The 18068-nt window shown below is 40.4% G+C and overlaps 1 protein-coding gene across 15 annotated transcripts in view; it reads left to right on the top strand.

The window, feature by feature from the left end:
• Nucleotides 1–18068, top strand: part of KIF1B (kinesin family member 1B) — a 173699-nt gene that overhangs the window by 69061 nt on the left and 86570 nt on the right. For 10 of the 15 annotated variants that reach the window (XM_031010268.3, XM_031010260.3, XM_055384142.2 and 7 more), the window contains 8 exons: nucleotides 2449–2660; nucleotides 11541–11620; nucleotides 12492–12567; nucleotides 15528–15607; nucleotides 16102–16208; nucleotides 17026–17109; nucleotides 17341–17521; nucleotides 17622–17694. In XM_031010268.3, coding sequence (XP_030866128.2) covers nucleotides 2449–2660; nucleotides 11541–11620; nucleotides 12492–12567; nucleotides 15528–15607; nucleotides 16102–16208; nucleotides 17026–17109; nucleotides 17341–17521; nucleotides 17622–17694 — 893 coding nt within the window. The remainder of the gene's footprint in view (nucleotides 1–2448; nucleotides 2661–11540; nucleotides 11621–12491; nucleotides 12568–15527; nucleotides 15608–16101; nucleotides 16209–17025; nucleotides 17110–17340; nucleotides 17522–17621; nucleotides 17695–18068) is intronic. The other 5 variants (XM_031010295.3, XM_031010276.3, XM_055384143.2 and 2 more) reach the window with 1 other exon arrangement.

Below are 18068 nucleotides of genomic sequence, written 5' to 3'. Positions count from 1 at the left end.
TTTTTTAATTTTTTATTTGTAGAGGTGAGGGGTCTTGCTGTGTTTCCCAGGCTGGTCTGGAACCCCTGACCTCAAGCAGTCCTCCTGCCTCGGCCTTCCAAAGTGCTAGGATTATAGATGTCAGCCACCACACCCAGCCATTCCTCTTTTCATAAGTCACAAATTAAAATAACTTAGGTGTCTAAAATAACTCAAACATTTTTAAAGAGTCACATGAACCTCATTATTCTCTCCATATATATCTTAAGTTGGTGAGGAAATTATTTCTTACTCTTTTAAGGTAATTCATCAAGAAATTGTTATCTTAGAAGAAAAATGTCTTGATTTTGGGGCTAATTTTTAGATTTGTACTGAGTTGCTTATTTCTTTTTTTTTCTTTTTTGAGATGGAGTCTTGCTTTGTCACCAGGCTGGAGTGCAGTGGCGGAATCTCGGCTCACTGCAACTTCCGCTGCCTGGGTTCAAGCGATTTCTCCTGCCTCAGCCTCCTGAGTAGCTGGGACTATAGGTGCGCACCACCACGCCCAGCTTATTTTTATATTTTTAATAGAGATGGGGTTTCATCATGTTGGCCAGGATGGTCTCGATCTCTTGACCTCGTGATCCTCCTGCCTTGGCCTCCCAAAGTGCTGGCATTACAGGTGTGAGCCATCAAGCCCAGCCACCTGAGTTGCTTATTTCTACAGTAAGGCATGTAATGAGGCTTGGCAGACAGTGAGAAAATGCACAGGAGAAACCAAACATAGCCCTGGCTGTGGTTATGAGGTTAGGGCTTAAAGGCACTATAATGTCCTGAAACAGAAGTGAGTCTTGGACTGCAACAGCTCTGTCTGAGATTTCCAAAGCTCAACGATACTGGTGTGGAAAAGGTGCCTTCTTCTTTTTGCTTTTGTGCTCAAGGTGTTGCTGCTGCCAGCTTGTTGCCTACCTCTTTTCTTAGCAGCTGCGGCATTTCCTGAAAGACCATGCATGACTAAGTTTTAATTCTGTATTCCTGAGGGAAAGCAGCCCTGACTCCTTCTCAATTTCCATTTTGATCTGTTTCTCTTAATTCCTTTTAGGGCTTGCATGTGACCATTGGACCTAAACTCTGTCCATCCTGGTCTTTTCTCCCGATGGCTAATTTTTTGCTCTAATCCCTATCCCCCTTTTAAAAGATGCCTCTTTGCTTGTTGCCCTGTGTTCTGTATTTGCAGATGGTGGTTTTCAAACTGTCTTGAAGCAACCACTGGCTTTAAGGGAGTTAAAAAACTGGCTTTAATTAAATAGTAGAGATGAGTAAGCCCAGGGAGAACTAATAGTATTTTTTTCCAGCTATGTGTATTGACTCATCTCCTTTGAGGAAAACTTACTTAGTTTTTATATGAATTTTAGTTTCTCAGGTTTAAAAATAAGCTAATTTTAAAGTTGGATTGCACCAATACTTAAGATTTACCTTTGGTATCTTTTTGCAAAGGATGACTAATGAAAGAAAGTAATGAAAGAAAGTACAAACAGCAAATTAATTAATTTTGTTGTTTGTGGCTTAATTTTTTTTTCTTTTACCAATACTGACTTTAAAAGCAAAATTAACAGTTCTGTTAAAGACTTAGTAAATGGAAGTATGTTCCTAAAACTTGCATTTTATACTAGGAAGCAGGCTTAGCAGTGACCCATGGTTGTACTGTTAGGCTAATTAAGGGCCTTAAATTAGCAAATAATCAGCCTTATTTTTTGCTTGCTCTGACAGAAGAATGGAACCTGCACTAAAACTCATTAATCTGCTAATTGTTCTTCCCTGTTGAGGCAATCACTTAGTCCTGAGTTTTTAACCAGGACTTATACAAAATTCCTCTCATTTCTATAATTACCCCTTTTTTATTTAAGACATATTAAAAATCCTTTTAGCATGTTGAAATGTTGACATACAAAGCATACTAAGTGCACAAATTTTGTTTTAACTGTAACATTTTCTTGGAAATTTTTGCTGAATTACACGTAACACTGAGCCAGACCAATATGGATTATTATTGATAAATAAATGATCATTGTTTTCCCCTTACTGTTACAAACTACTGGAAAAGTGTAAATCTGAAGACATTGTAGACTAGGAACACTAGAAAGACTAAATGGAAGGTAGTTTGGCTTTTTTAGGGAGAGTGCCTAAGCAGTATCCTTTGAGGCTCTGGTTTATCCCCCTGCGAGATACAGCGTTAACCTACATTGGAATCTTTTAGTTTGTAAATGCAGAAATGATTCTGAACCTGTAGGATACCACTATTAAAGACAGACATGTTTTAGAACTGCCATCTAGAACAGTTGTAACCTGTGTTTGTATGATAGCGTGTCTTGGTCTTGGCGCTTTAATGCTGTCCTTTCTTACAACGATATTCCTTCCTGTCTTTTTTTCTTCCTCTGCTTCTTTCCCTTTTCTCTACTTTTTCTGCCTTCTGTTCTTTCTATCTCCCAGATCTGAAAGATTTTCAGAACAATAAGCATAGGTACTTGCTAGCCTCTGAGAATCAACGCCCTGGCCATTTTTCCACAGCATCCATGGGGTCCCTCACTTCATCCCCATCTTCCTGCTCACTCAGTAGTCAGGTGGGCTTGACGTCTGTGACCAGTATTCAAGAGAGGATCATGTCTACACCTGGAGGAGAGGAAGCTATTGAACGTTTAAAGGTAAGTAATAGTTCAGACTGAATACAAGGTATTCTATATAACTCCACAAGGAAGAACTAGGAGTAAAAATCACTAAGATTTCGACTCAGCATATGGAGAACTCTTTGACTCTTAGAAGTGTCCTGAAAATTGAATTTTCTGCTTTGTAAGTTAATTTCTTTTCATTAGAATGCCTGAGTCTGACATGGCCAGGCAGAGTTGGGAGAAGTGCATGGGCAGTTCATAGGCTGGCAAGGCAGAGTAATGGATTAATAGATGTGTACGTTAATTCTGGGATAGTACATCAAGTTACAGTGAAATTGTTTTGTTAGAAATTTATTTGGAAACGTGGTTTCATTCAAAGATGGAATTCTGTGTAGAGCCATGCTTCTGTTAATAAAGATAAAGTTTGGGCCGGGTGCAGTGGCTCACGCCTGTAATCCCAGCACTTTGGGAGGCCGAGGCGGGGTGGATCACGAGGTCAGGAGATCAAGACCATCCTGGCTAATATGGTGAGACCCTGTCTCTACTAAAAATACAAAAAATTAGCCGGGCGTGGTGGCGGGCACCTGTAGTCCCAGCTACTCCTGAGGCTGAGGCAGGAGAATGGCATGAACCCAGGAGGCGGAGCTTGCAGTGAGCCGAGATCGTGCCACTGCACTCCAGCCTGGGGGACACAGTGAGACTCCGTCTCAAAAAAAGATAAAGTTTGAACATCTGAGTAGCTGTTCCAGGTTTATTCAGATAGTTATTAAATTATATCTTCTAGAAGTTCACAGAAAGCCTTGATGCCCTATGATTACTGTACAGGAAGGTTATCTCCTCCTATGCTGGTACCCATAGGGTCACAGGGCCATAGTGCTGCATGTATGCAGATTACTGGCCTATGGCTCCCAGCTTTGCTGTTGGAGGTATTTCCCAACCCCTTGCTGGCTCTGTCAGGTTCGATCTTATCTCTTTGTATGAATATGAAAGTTAAGAGCAGCAGAGCCTTCTGACTCATACCTGCTTCTCTTCTTCCTCAATTAATTCAGTGCACAGACAGTTGTCACCTGCAGTGCTGAAAGCTGTTCAGGAATCCTGCCACCCATCAGATGACTGTGACAGCATCATCTGCTTTGAAGCAAATATTTTTTCTTTCCCTACTTGTCACCTCCAGGAAGATAGTTTGACCCATACCTTTTAGCCATTGTGTTCAAGAGTGCTAGGGTAGGGGACACAGGGAGGACAAAGAACACTTTTTAAGAGTCTGAGAAGTTGCAGTCATGCTGCCAGCCAGCAGTCTTCTTCACAGTCACTTGGTATTCCCCTCGACTGCCATTCATGCAAGGACGATAGAGAACAGTGACACATTGACACATTTAATAGGTAAAAGGCTTGCCGAAAAACTCTTTAACACTAAAGTGAATTAAGCTTGATAATTGAATATGTCAGATGCTTTCATTTTAATTTTCATGTGAGGCTGAAAAAGATTTTATATGAAGAAAGAGGTTCTGCTTTTTCTTTCTTAATCAGCCTACCTTTTCCCTTGACATTTTACTTCAAAAGTACAGTGTGGGCTAGGCATGGTGGCTCACACCTGTAAACCCAGTACTTTGGGAGGCTGAGGCAGGAGGATCATTTTAGCTCAGGAGTTTAAGGCTGCAGTGAGCTGTGATTGTACTGCTGCACTCCAGCCTGAGTGACAGAGCAAGACTCTATCTCAAAAAAACATGCTTTAGAAACAAAAATAAGGCCGGGCACGGTAGCTCACACCTGTAATTCCAGCACTTTGGGAGGCCAAGGTGGGCGGATCATCTGAGGTCAGGAGTTCAAGACCCGCCTGGCCAACAGTGAAACCCCATCTCTACTAAAAATACAAAAAAATTAAGCCGGGCTTAGTGGCTCATGCCTGTAATCCCAGCACTTTGGTAGGCTGAGGCAGGCAGATCACTTAAGGTCAGGAGTTCAAGACCAGCCTGGCCAACATGGTGAAACCCCATCTCAACTAAAAATAAGAAAATTAGCCAAGCATGGTGGCACACGCCTGTAATCCCAGCTGCTTGGAGGGTGAGGCACAAGAATCACTTGAACTTGGGAGGCGGACGTTGCACAGCCTGGAGATTGCGCCATTGCACTCCAGTCTGGGCGGCAGAGTGAGACTCTGTCTCAAAAAATAAATAAATAAGAATAGAAAAATTAGCCAGCCGTGGTGACGTGCATCTATAGTCCCAGCCACTTGGGAAGCTGAGGCAGGAGAATCCCTTGAACCCAGGAGGCGGAGGTTACAGTGAGCTAAGATTGCGCCAATGCCCTCCAGCCTGGGCAACAGAGCGAGACTCCATCTCAAAAAAAAACAAAAACAAAAACAAAAACAAAAATAATGTGCTTGTTTCTTCCTTCAGAACATGTAAGTGGAAAGTGAGTGAAGTTCTGCAACACCTAGCAAAGGGAGAAGGAGTGAGAAATCTTTCCATTAAATGTTGTAGGCTGCAGGGTAACTTTTGCTGTTGGTAAAATTGGCTTTGAAATTTTACTAAAGACCTTAGTGAAGAGGAGTGGTAAGACTCCATTCACACATTTTCTCACAATAGGCGTCAGTGACCATGTTGCTTTGCAGGGCTCTTTTCAGAGCCAGAGTGAGAAATAGGGAGCTCCTTGGGAATGAGAAGTAAAACTCCCACTTACTGAGTCCTTAATATAAAATGTTCTTTTTCTTTGGGGATCTTAAGTCTTAACTATTTGCTTATTAAAGCCTTAGCGCATACACTTGAGATTACCCTTTCCTTTGACCTTCCTCTTGATGTAAAGGAGAAATTTCTCCCTAACTGCCAAGTGGGACCAATTGAAAATAATGTCACATGTTAGGAGTCAAGACATTAACCAGACTCTTCAAGATTCAGGTAACCCAGTGTCTTCCAAATCATTTCTAGGGAATAACACTGTCATTATTCAGGGAACTCTCCCTCCGACTTCCCTATGTCCCACTGAAGCAAGACAAAACAAAACTGTATTACTTCAATCAGAAAACAAATTTCTCTGTTTTAATTCTTCCTTACGCCAAAATAAAGAACTCTTCTGTTTTCCCTAGTTTTATTCTAGAACGAAAACAGCTTCCTTAGTGTTTTGTGTTGTCTTGAGTTTTTAATGCAGTGTGGTAGTTCACTGAAGCATAAGCACCTTAGTTCTGCTCTTGTTTTGTGAATGGTGAGAATTCCTTTCGGGCAGACCTGCATTTTAATGCTGCAGGCAGATAACATCTTTCATCCGTAGCGCCAGAGCAATGGTTGTGCAGTAGAAATGCTTGAGAATATCTAGGAACTGGGTTCCTAAGGCATGGTGCTGCAGGAGAAAAATATTATAATGGAAAACAGCAGTAGAGGAGGTTAGTTTATTTTCCTAACATTTTATTTCCCTTTGTTTCTTTTTGACTTTAAAAAAGGTCAGTTGATTGGATACTGTTTTTACACATGATGTTGCTGTGGCTTTGTTCACTGAATAGCCTTTTTCCATATGTTAGGTACTCATGTCACACCATTGTAAAGATCTTTTTTTTTCTGAGACGGAGTCTTGCTCTGTTGCCCAGGCTGGAGTGCAGTGACGCGATCTCGGCTCACTGCAACCTCCGCCTCCCAGGTTCAAGCAATTCTCCTGCCTCAGCCTTCTGAGAAGCTGGGATTACAGGTGTGTACCACCACATCTGGCTAATTTTTGTATTTTTAGTAGAGACGGGGTTTCGCCATGTTGGCCAGGCTGGTCTCAAACTTCTGACTACAGGTGATCTGCCTGCCTCGGCCTCCCAAAGTGCTGGGATTACAAGCATGAGCCACCATGCCAGGTCTTCCTGTCAAATAAGGTTTTAAACATGCAGCTGTAGCCACAGCTCTCGTGTTTATTAGTCTGGCATCACAGTCAGTACTGTGAGTGCCGTCGCTTAGGCTTAGCCTATAAATATCCACAAATATCCATTACAGAAGCAGGCAAGGGCAAATGCTGTGCTAAGCAGCCCAAGGGCCACATTTGGAACCCACTTAGGAAGCATGATATGTTCAGTACAGTAAAACCTTGGTGATTCAATGGCTTCAACAAATGTTCTGTGTAGTAAGTGTTTTTCATGGAAATATTTCTGACTTGTCCTGGTGATTTCTGTGTTTCCTTAACTGAATCATCAAGAAGAGATTGAATTGTTTAGCTATATGAACATAATTTATTAACCAGTGCTATACAAATAACTAGAGATGCAGACAGATATGACGTGAGACCAAAGAGTGAATGACACCTGAGCCTGGCATTCCTCGGAGCTTAAAGAAGAGTTCCTGGTGTCCCTCTGTTTTTTGGAATTTTTTTTTTTTCAAAGAAAAGGAGGAGGATTAAAGATTTATCTCCTCAACCCCTCATTTCTGAACCATGAATCCACATTTCAAGTTCATTTTACATTAGGCCCCTAGAGTGGGGTATGTGAAGCCCTGGACACCAGCATGCCTGCCTGCCAGCAGAATGAGTTGATGCTCCTGAGACTGAATGCTGTTTTGCACTTGGCTTCCCTATTTATACTAAGTTTGCTACTCAGGCTTGAACAGAATATCCTTCACTTTTTCTTAACTTAGGGTGAACTGTTTCATAGAACATTTACTTGAAAGCCTATTGATCCTGTTTTATTTGAAGAAAGAACAGTGAGTCAGCAAATAGCTCTAGACCTGTCTCAGTGAGTAGTGTGGGCTCACTTAGCTTCTCTGGTCTGTTGGAACGCAGTGGCCCCATCTTGGCTCAGTGCAACCTCTGCCTTCCAGGTTCAAGCGAATCTCCTGCTTCAGCCTCCCAAGTAACTGGGACTACAGGCGCGTGCCACTGTGCCCGGCTAATTTTCGTATTTTTAGTAGAGATGGGTTTTCACCATGTTAGCCAGCTGATCTTGAACTCCTGTCTCTGGTCCAGTTTTCTTATCTCGCGAATGGTTCCAGAATAAATGATTTTGCAGGCTTTTTTCAGCCCTGAAATTGTGCTAATGTGACTCACAGTTATTATTTTCTCTAAGTTTCCCTCAAAGTTTTTAAAAATAGCTTTCTAGACAACCTAAAAATTGCAGCTGAAAACTGTAATAAAAATAAAAGTTGTACCTTACTCATTAAATCTCTTTTCTGCAAAGAGATCATGTTCTGATTTATCCTTCAGTTGGTAAGTAAAATTAGATAAGTCATATTAGAGTTGGCTGCAAAATGGTAAGAGGATTCCTAGACAGTAATTTTGCTTTCTTAGAGTGAGTTCTACAGTTGCCCCAAAATAGGATGGCTTTAATATGACTAGATAATCCTCTGCTCTGAAATAACCTTTTTCTGAAGGTAATCAACTAGGAAGAAATATTTTTAAAATATCTCATATGTCAGTTTGTATTCCATAATCAACAGTGGTTTATTGTGGTTAGTACTATAATAAGTACTAGTCAAGATGCCTTGTTTAGGTCGGGTGCATCCCGTTGTCCTGTTTGTTGAAGGTTTTCACTTTGAGAAGATTGTATAGATTTCTACCCAGCTATCTTTAATAGACCTTAAAATTATGTAGGTTATATCATCAGCTTGTCTTGTATTTGCCTATTTAAAATCATATGCAGGGTGGGGCTGGGAGGAAAAGAAAAAAAAGGAAAAAAGCAGTCATATGCAAAAGCATTTTCTTTTTTTTTTTTTTTTTTTTGAGACGGAGTCTCGCTCTGTCGCCCAGGCTGGAGTGCAGTGGCGCGATCTCGGCTCACTGCAAGCTCCGCCTCCCGGGTTCACGCCATTCTCCTGCCTCAGCCTCCCGAGTAGCTGGGACTACAGGCGCCCGCCACCACGCCCGGCTAATTTTTAGTATTTTTAGTAGGGACGGGGTTTCACCGTGTTAGCCAGGATGGTCTCGATCTCCTGACCTCGTGATCCACCCGCCTCGGCCTCCCAAAGTGCTGGGATTACAGGCGTGAGCCACCGCGCCCGGCCAGCATTTTCTTTTTTTAAAGAGGGGCTCACTGTGTTGCTCAGGCTGGAGTGTAGTGGTGCAGTCATAGCTCACTTATGCAGAAGTGTTTAACACCACTCTTAGTGGTTGTTGAATAACTTTTGTGGTGCTTTATAGATAAACTATTGAAAACTTGGTTCTTGGCCTTCTCACTCCTTAGGGAATTGTGTGGATTTGTCTTGCTCACTGGCCCTCTAGTATGACACTTTTGTTCTTCATTTGTGGGGTGGCATGTGCACTGCATGGTAATCATTTCTGCTGAGTACTGTGTAGAGATGCCATTCAGGTAGCTGTTTTAGCCTTTGAGCCTCTGTGTGTGTTCTGAAGCCTAATGAGAGCCATTTCAGGTGGTTTTTGTCACTTGCCACCCCCAACTGCAGACTTGTTCTAGCTTCTTCCACCTTGTAAGTATAACTCTTTTCTGAAAAAGTACCTCCTACATGGCTGCCTTGATGTAAACCTTACTGATGCCCAGTTTCCTTCTTTCATCTGTTTTGCTCTTTGCCTACCTTTGCTGGTTGTTGTTGTTCTTCATCTTTCTTTTTCTTTTTTTTAAATTTTATTTTAAATCATACCCTCCTATTTGTTCCACCAAACTCATATACTACTTTGCTTTTGCAGCTGCTGCTTTGAATCTTTACTCTTGCTTTTTTCACGTGTTCCGTTGCCTTGCCTTTGGTATGTTTTTTTGTTTTGAGGTGACATCCAGTCATGTAATATTCTGGAAGTCTAAGAGATCTAGAAAGTCAAACACTAGACAACTTAAGGTTTATTACTCACAAGTCCTTTCTGTGTAGATATTTACGTTTTGGGGTCACAGGCTTCGTTAGTAACCTGTTATCATATGAATCATACACTGAAGTGTTTGATGAACTATAACACTTTTACTTGTTAATCACTACTAGCATCATTACTATATTTCATTATCATCATCTGACTTTCTTACTTCATCTCCGTGACCAGCATTTTCACCTGTTTTGGCATGTGCTCGTCCCCCTTTTTTGTACTCCTTTTCCTTCCATTCTTTGCCTAATTGCTACTTGTCCTTCATTTCTCTGTCTGGGCCTCACTCAGCCTTGATTCACCCATGTTACAGAGACCTGTGAATACTCTAGTTCTAGCTCTTAGTACACTGTTCTCTTATCTCCTACCGTATTCGTTCTCAGTCCTCAGACATGCTGCTCTAGCAACACATTATTCCTAGAAAACTCCAGGTACTTTCCCACTCTCAGCATACCCACATGGCAGCTTCTGCTCTTCTTTGATCTCTGCTCACATATCACTGAGTCTGTGAGGCCTGTCCTGACAACCTCACTTTAGATTGCTCCCTCACCTACCCTTCCCCATGTGTTCTTTCCTCTTGTTGCTTTATTTTTGTCTGGAGCACTTGCCACTATCTGACATACTGTGTACTTATTGATTAAAATGGATTATATCGTGGCGGGGCACGGTGGCTCACACCTGTAATCCCAGCACTTTGGGAGGCTGAAGCGGGCGGATCACCTGAGGTCAGGAGTTCAAGACCAGCCTGACCAATATGGTGAAACCTCATATGTACTAAAAATACAAAAACTTGCCGGACATAGCGGTGTGCACCTGCAGTGCCAGCTACTCAGGAGGCTGGGACAGGAGAATCGCTTGAACCTGGGAGGTGGAAGTTGCAGTGAGCCGAGATCGCACCACTGTATGCTAGCCTGGACGACAGAATGAGACTCTGTCTCAAACAGACAAACAAACAAGCAAACAAACAAACAAAACAAATAAATAAATAGGATTATATCAGTCTCCTTACTACAATGTAAATCTTATGAAGGCAGAGATTTTGTTCTCTGACATATCCATAGGTGCCTTGAAGAAGGCTTGATATGTAATGGGGTTGTATATAAGTATTGAATGAATAAATCATCACTTACTTCTCTCTCTCTCTCTAGTATACAGTAACCTCCTTGAGGGCAGGAAACATGTTTTGGTTCTTTTTAAATTAAATTAAATTTAATTTAATTAATTTATTTTTTTAATTTTACTTTATGTTCCAGGATGCATGTGCAGAATGTGTAGGCTTGTTACATAGGAATACATGTGCCATGGTGGTTTGCTGCCCCTATCAACCCGTTATCTGGGTTTTAAACCCTATATGCATTAGGTTCTTATATTTATATAAGTGTAAACACTCAGCAAGTGATTGGTAAATTGTCACTTCAGTGGCTGTGTGTCTTCAGATGCGATTTAATACTAAACCTTTCTATGTTGACTGCTGGGTTGTGTTCAGGAGGTTAGTGTGTTATGGCGAAATTGTAGTGAAACAAAAGCAGTAAATACGTTTGGGAACTTTATTCTTTTTTTTGTTTTTTTGAGATGGAGTCTTGCTCTGTTGCCCAGGCTGCAGTGCAGTGGCGTGATCTCGGCTCGCTGCAAGCTCTGCCTCCCGGGTTCATGCCATTCTCCTTCCTCAGCCTCCCGAGTAGCTGGGATTACAGGCACCTGCCACCATGCCCACGTGGATCACGAGGTCAAGAGCTTGAGACCATCCTGGCCAACATGGTGAAACCCCATCTCTACTAAAAATACAAAAATTAACTGGGCGTGGTGGCACGTGCCTGTAGTCCCAGCTACTCGGGAGGCTGAGGCAGGAGAATCACTTGAACCCCAGAGGTGAGGTTGCAGTGATCTGAGATCGCGCCACTGCAGCCTGGTGACAAAGGAAGACTCCGTCTCAAAAAAAAAAAAGACTTGGAGGATTTATTTGTTTGGGGTTGATTTAGTTTTAGGTCTAATCTTTATGATTCTTATCTTACGTATTAATAAAAGAAAAATCTCTTTACATTTAATTCTGGCCTGTATCCTCAAAGGGCATGATTTGCTTCTTGCTTTTCTAGCATGGTATGTTAAATTATAAGACTCTTTGCCCCTTTAACTGTGCGCTTCCTTCCTTAGGAATCAGAGAAGATCATTGCTGAGTTGAATGAAACTTGGGAAGAGAAGCTTCGTAAAACAGAGGCCATCAGAATGGAGAGGTCAGGAGGTTAAAATCTGGAAATGTTTCTAAGTTTTCTAGGGAATGTGGATTACTTTATCGTAAGAAAAGATAAAATATAAATTAAAATCAAAGAGTCTGCCCTTCTAAAACACAAAACGAAACCAAAAATTGGACAGGGATTTATGCTTTGAAATGACATCTACATATTTAAATATTATCTAGGGAGTCACAGGTTTAATAGTTACCATATTACATGTTGCTAGGGATTCATAAAAATGGGACATATTGGCCAGGCGTGGTGGCTCACGCCTGTAATCCCAGCACTTTGGGAGGCTGAGGTGGGCGGATCACGAGGTCGGGAGATCAAGACCATCCTGGCTAGCACGGTGAAACCCCATCTCTACTAAAAATACAAAACAAATTAGCCAGGTGTGGTGGTGGGCACCTGTAGTCCCAGCTACTCGGGAGGCTGAGGCAGGAGAATGGCGTGAACCTGGGAGGCAGAGTTTGCAGTGAGCCGAGATGGTGCCACTGCACTGCAGCCTGGGTGACAGCAAGACTCTGTCTCAAAAAAAAAAAGAAAAAGGAATAGCCTCTTCTTTTCTTTTTTATATTAATATGCATATCATTTATGAATTATTAACTATCCCAAAGTCAGTTGAGACAAAGTTCTTATCTCGGTGAATATAACTTTAACAAAGCAAGATTTAATTTATTTTGAATGTGATGTTGCTTTTAGAAATAACTTCTCATTAATGATGAGATAAGCACATTATTTTATGTTTGCATTATTGGCTATAAACATGGCCAGTTGTTTTTGCTTTGCAGGCTTTATTTTCCAATTCATATTAGACTGATTTAATTGACATTTTGGTATTAGCGTTCTGATATACCTGTTTTTTTCCTAGAGAGGCTTTGTTGGCTGAGATGGGAGTTGCCATTCGGGAAGATGGAGGAACCCTAGGGGTTTTCTCACCTAAAAAGGTAGGAAACAATGCTGTGAAACCTAATCAGACAGAGACACTTTTTGTTTGTCTTTGTTACTGGGGCACTTCATGTCTTTCAGGACCTACTCTCCCCCTTATTATCTTGATACTTGCCTTAATTTCAGATATTTCTGATTTCATCTTAGAGCATGGTCTTATAGTACAAAGGCAGCCTATTTCTAAAATGCCTATCTTGTTTACTATTTACAAAAGAAAAAACCTAAGGCAATATGTAACCTTTGGCCATGATTCAGTTTGTTTAGTCATCTTTATTTGTTGCTTTCTCTTAAATTCCCAGCCTAACCTAGCATACTTTCAGTTTTGGCTACTCTTTCATGTAGATTTTCCCACAGAAGTCGTCTACCCTGCTTTATAACTTTTTGGAACCAATTTCAGCTGTACAGGTTTGTGGAGAATAATACTGCTTCCATTTGCTTCTGCAATTTGTATTATAGACAGCCATTGTACTAAGTAAAGCAATTCCTGTCCCTATCCTTCTAGACTCCTCTGCTTCCTTCTTCGTTTTTTAAAAAGTGTCTCCAATAGTTACCTTCCTTTTTACATAATCATAGTTATGAAGTAGTTACGTAGCTTTTAGCTAATTAGAGTAGTAAGGGGTTTTTTGTTTTTTTCTTAAACTAAGTTGCAACGTCTTGTTGGATACTAGAAAATGACTATCAAATGGTTATTTTGTGTGCTTATGTATCAGAAAATAGGAGAACATATATCGATGTACAAAGCATGTATTTTATGCCACTAGTAAATGGTCGTTTATTTCAAGTGACCTCACATTGGCTATTGGAGACTTAAACATCTTTATTCATAGGTTCTGTTGATGATCTCTCTAAGTTAGGATACAAGGGGTGGTGAGTTTTGAATTGGTACTTTTATGTGATATGAAATATTCCTGTGGTTTTCGCTACAATTCTTCTGGTCAGGTTTTTCTATCCTGGCCACATAAATTTTTTTTTTTTTCCCAAATTCCAATGTGTTATTTTCAACAGAAAAGACTGATGTAAAGACATTTTAGATGCATATTGTAGAATAGAACAGTAAGTATTTTATATGTTTATATTATGAAAGGTTAGTGGTTTTCACAGTTTTAATAGTTTTTCCTTCAGTAAGACATGTATTTATTCAGATATGTTACTTAGGATTATATAGATTTTAGCAGTTACAGTTTTGGTGGAATTTAATTGTGCCTATGCATATGTCTAATAAAGGTATTTTATAACATCTTACAGTATTAAAAACTGTGAGGAAATTTTTTTTTTTTTTTTTGAGACAGAGTCTCACTCTGTCGCCAGGCTGGACTGCAGTGGTGTGATCTTGGCTCACTGCAACCTCCGCCTCCCGGGTTCAAGTGATTCTCCTGCCTCAGCCTCCCAAGTAGCTGGACTGCAGGCGCATGCCACCACGCCCAGCTAAGTTTTGTATTTTTAGTAGAGACGGTTTCACCGTGTTGGCCAGGGTGGTCTTGATCTCTTGACTTTGTGATCCACCCACTTCAGCCTCTCGAAGTGCTGGGATTACAGGCATGAGCCACTGTGCCTGGCTGGAAAATTTTTATTATAACAACTAGTGAAAATATTATGCATTTAACATAAATCATAAATAACTTGAACAAATGTTGAGATGTACACTGCATGGAATTCCACAGTGAGATCTCTGCTTCCAAAGCTTTTTCTTACTTTAATTTTACCCATCTTGCTTTAGCTTTCTAGACTTCTTCATGAAAGGAAGGGATATACCAGTGACCACATCCAAACTCAGTCTTAGGACCTGTTTCTGAGATTCCATTTTTCAAATTATGATGTGCTTTAAAGAATGCTACTCACAAAGGGCTTTGACTTTCTCAAACCAGTCAAGTTCTTCAACTACAAAGGGGGATGCTAGTTGAGAAGATGTGGAGGTTTTTCAAATTTCTCTTTAACCATCTTTTATAGTTCCTTTTCCTACCCCCTCATCTGACTCTTCTTTCATTCTTCCACATTTGCTGGCACTCTCTTGAGTAGATTTTGGCCTCAAGACCATGTGACTTATTTTTGGATTCCAGTGGGTTATTTTCACTGAAGAAGGTTGGTTTTTTAAAAAGATTTTAGAAATATTAGAGTTAGATGAAGAGGATTGTTAGAAGATGTTTATCTTATCGAATATCAGTAATTTTACTTTTTTCTTTAAGGTAAAGACTAATTAAAATCTTTTAAGGTAAAGGCTAATAAATTAATAACTGGGATCACAGAAGAACTGATAAGAATTATAATGGGAAGTGGTGGGGGGGTATGGGGACATTTTAATAAAAGTAAATATTTCTTGAGATTTTTTACCCAGGCATTTACAAAAATTATAATTATTCCATTCAGAGAATTGGCCTGTCCTCATTTTTTCCTTGTGCTTTGACCTTATCAAAAATTGGGTCTTGTTTTTTTATCCCAGAACTCATGTTTTAAAATGGAATGCCAGGCACAGTGGCTCACTCCTATAGTCCCAACACTTTGGGAGGCCAAGGAGGGTGGGTCAGTTGAGGTCAGTAGTTCGAGACCAGCCTGGCCAACATGGTGAAACCCTGCCTCCACTAAAAATAGAAAAATTAGCCAGGCGTGGTGACGAACACCTGTAATCCCAGCTACTTGAGAGGCTGAGGCAGGAGAATCACTTGAACCTGGAAGGCAGAGGTTGCAGTGAGTCAAAATCATGCCGCTGTACTCTAGACAGAGCGAGACTCTGTCTCAAATTAATTAATTAATTAAAATAAAATAGAATGCACTTGGTTCCGTTTGGTGAGGCCTGAAGGAGAGTGTTTTCTCTTTATTATGGAACCGCAACTAGGGATAAAAAGAAATCCCTCTCTAGGCTCTGTGGAGAGTTGGAGAAGCCTGGCCTCTTGTAGGCCCCTGTTGTTACCACAGCTCTCTCATGGTGCCCTGCTCCAAATTGATCATCTGTAATCTTTTTCAGACCCCACATCTTGTTAACCTCAATGAAGACCCACTAATGTCTGAGTGCCTACTTTATTACATCAAAGATGGAATTACAAGGTATATTTATTTCCTGTGTTGGTCACTTCGTGTTTTTTCCCCCTCTTAGATAATTGAATAACTAAAGGGAAGGGGTTGAAAAAATTAACGTAATGATTTGCTGTATTTTTTGTCTGAAATAGTTACAAACTATCCTCTCTTTCCAAATAATGTGTTTTTGCCACTGGAGCCAGTTACTATGTAGTTTTTCTCTGAAGACCCTAAATAATTTGTTTTTCCTTTAACAAATATACATTCCTTAGGGATTTTATTTGACTCGTATCTTTATAATACTGTATGAGTTACATTGGTATATCAGTGCTCCTTGTTTCTTATTCTGACGTACAGAGGTTGATCGTATGTGAGGATAGAATTCATAGTTGAAAGCTTCTGATGCAACAAGGCAATACCTTTTTTGTACGTACCAAAGGATATTCTTTGGAATAAAGAGGTTCATTGTTTGTAGTGCTTTCTGTGTCTGAATTTCCCTGGGAAACACTTTCTCTTGTGTTCAGGGTTGGCCAAGCAGATGCTGAGCGGCGCCAGGACATAGTGCTGAGCGGGGCTCACATTAAAGAAGAGCATTGTATCTTCCGGAGTGAGAGAAACAACAGCGGGGAAGGTGAGCATTCCTGGCTGGAGCTTCAGCAACAACATTTTCATTTTATATTATGAGAAATCCTTAAGACTTTGTATTCTCTGTCTATCAGTAGTACTTTCTTATACAATCTAATTCTGAAAAATGGAGAGACCTGGGCTGCTTATGAATGCAGAGATGGACAAGGCTACTTTACATGAAAATAGCTTGGACAAAAGAAGCCCTTTTGTTACTGCCAAGAACTGAGAAGGACATAGGCAATTAGGCTTGGTCTGGAATGTTAATTATTTAATAGAAAAGTAAGAAAATAGCAAATATCCTGGGTAATAGGAGATTTGAAGGACATTAAGTCTTAACCCAGCAGAATTTATTTTTATCTAAAAGGGAAGAAAAAGTCAGTCTTGATTTTTGCCTGGGTTATTAACAAAACAACAATTTAATGTTTTTTTCTGTTATATAAGTCACTCATTCCCTTATCAAAATATTAGCTTTTCAGTCTTTAGTTTCTGGTTATTACCTATATCTCATCCTTACAATTTCTGACGGTTCTGAGTTTTATTGACTGAACTGTCAGAGATCACTGAAACTAATATTTCCTATCATCTTCTTAGGTTTATCAAATAGAGTTAAATGTTCTTGTGTTAGCCATAGCCCCAGATAGCCTCTTCTACTGGGGCTAGTTCTGGTACCCCAAAATGTACTACTGTATAGACAACTTCAGCCACTTGATTGATTGCAGGGATTTATTCTACTTACTGCAAATCCTGATAAGCAACTGCTTTCCATTATTTGATTCCAATAGTTTGTAATGATAACATTAGTTTGTGTTTGTTCCTCTTAGTTATCGTGACCTTAGAGCCCTGTGAGCGCTCAGAAACCTACGTAAATGGCAAGAGGGTGTCCCAGCCTGTTCAGCTGCGCTCAGGTGAGACTGGGAGAGGTTTGCCATCTTCAGCAATGTGCACATGGCTTCTGTGACAACTCTAATTTTTGGCTGTTTAAAGGCTGAAGTAATAGTCAGCATTAGGATTTTTGTTCTTGTAAAAACAACAGCTCTGAAAGCTGTCTTTTCACATTAGGGAGGGGTGAGGTTATTAAATAGATACTATATACTAAAAAAATTATTTCTTAACCCTATTTTTCTGTTTTGTGCTAGGAAACCGTATCATCATGGGTAAAAACCATGTTTTCCGCTTTAACCACCCGGAACAAGCACGAGCTGAGCGAGAGAAGACTCCTTCTGCTGAGACCCCCTCTGAGCCTGTGGACTGGACATTTGCCCAGAGGGAGCTTCTGGAAAAACAAGGAATTGATATGAAACAAGAGATGGAGAAAAGGTAATGCACAGTTACGTAGCCCATATGACTGTTTCTTCTTTTAAACATGTAATACTAATAGCATTCTTGAATTTTTTTTTTTTTTTTTTTTTACTTCTAGGCTACAGGAAATGGAGATCTTATACAAAAAGGAGAAGGAAGAAGCAGATCTTCTTTTGGAGCAGCAGAGACTGGTAGGAGTCCTGAATCTGCTAAACTGTTGGGAAAAGGGCAGCTTGTTCCCATACTTTCCCTGTTCCACAGAGCAGCACTCACCCAAATTGCTTCTGTCTCAGTGATACCAAGCACTATTCTTTAATTTCCTTAATGGAGAATGAACTTAAATCTCCCGGTAGCCTTAGCCTGAAAAAATAGTCCACAGAGGTACTCTTTTGGGCTTTTTATGTCTTAAAGCCAAATCTTAACTTCTGTTACAACCAAATACTTTTTAAGGAAATAGAGCTTTTCTGGTAGCCTTTGCCTCTTGATAGTGGTTTTGGAATTTGCTTCAGTGGTGGTTCTTTAAATGATAATTACTCTGAATATTGAATTTGGTGAGAGTTTGCCT

The sequence above is a fragment of the Gorilla gorilla genome, chromosome 1 (genome assembly GCF_029281585.2).
Source record: "Gorilla gorilla gorilla isolate KB3781 chromosome 1, NHGRI_mGorGor1-v2.1_pri, whole genome shotgun sequence".
Classification (NCBI taxonomy): Eukaryota; Metazoa; Chordata; class Mammalia; order Primates; family Hominidae; genus Gorilla; species Gorilla gorilla.
The sequence above is the reverse complement of the archived record's forward strand: the minus strand, read 5'-3'. Positions and strand labels throughout refer to the sequence as shown.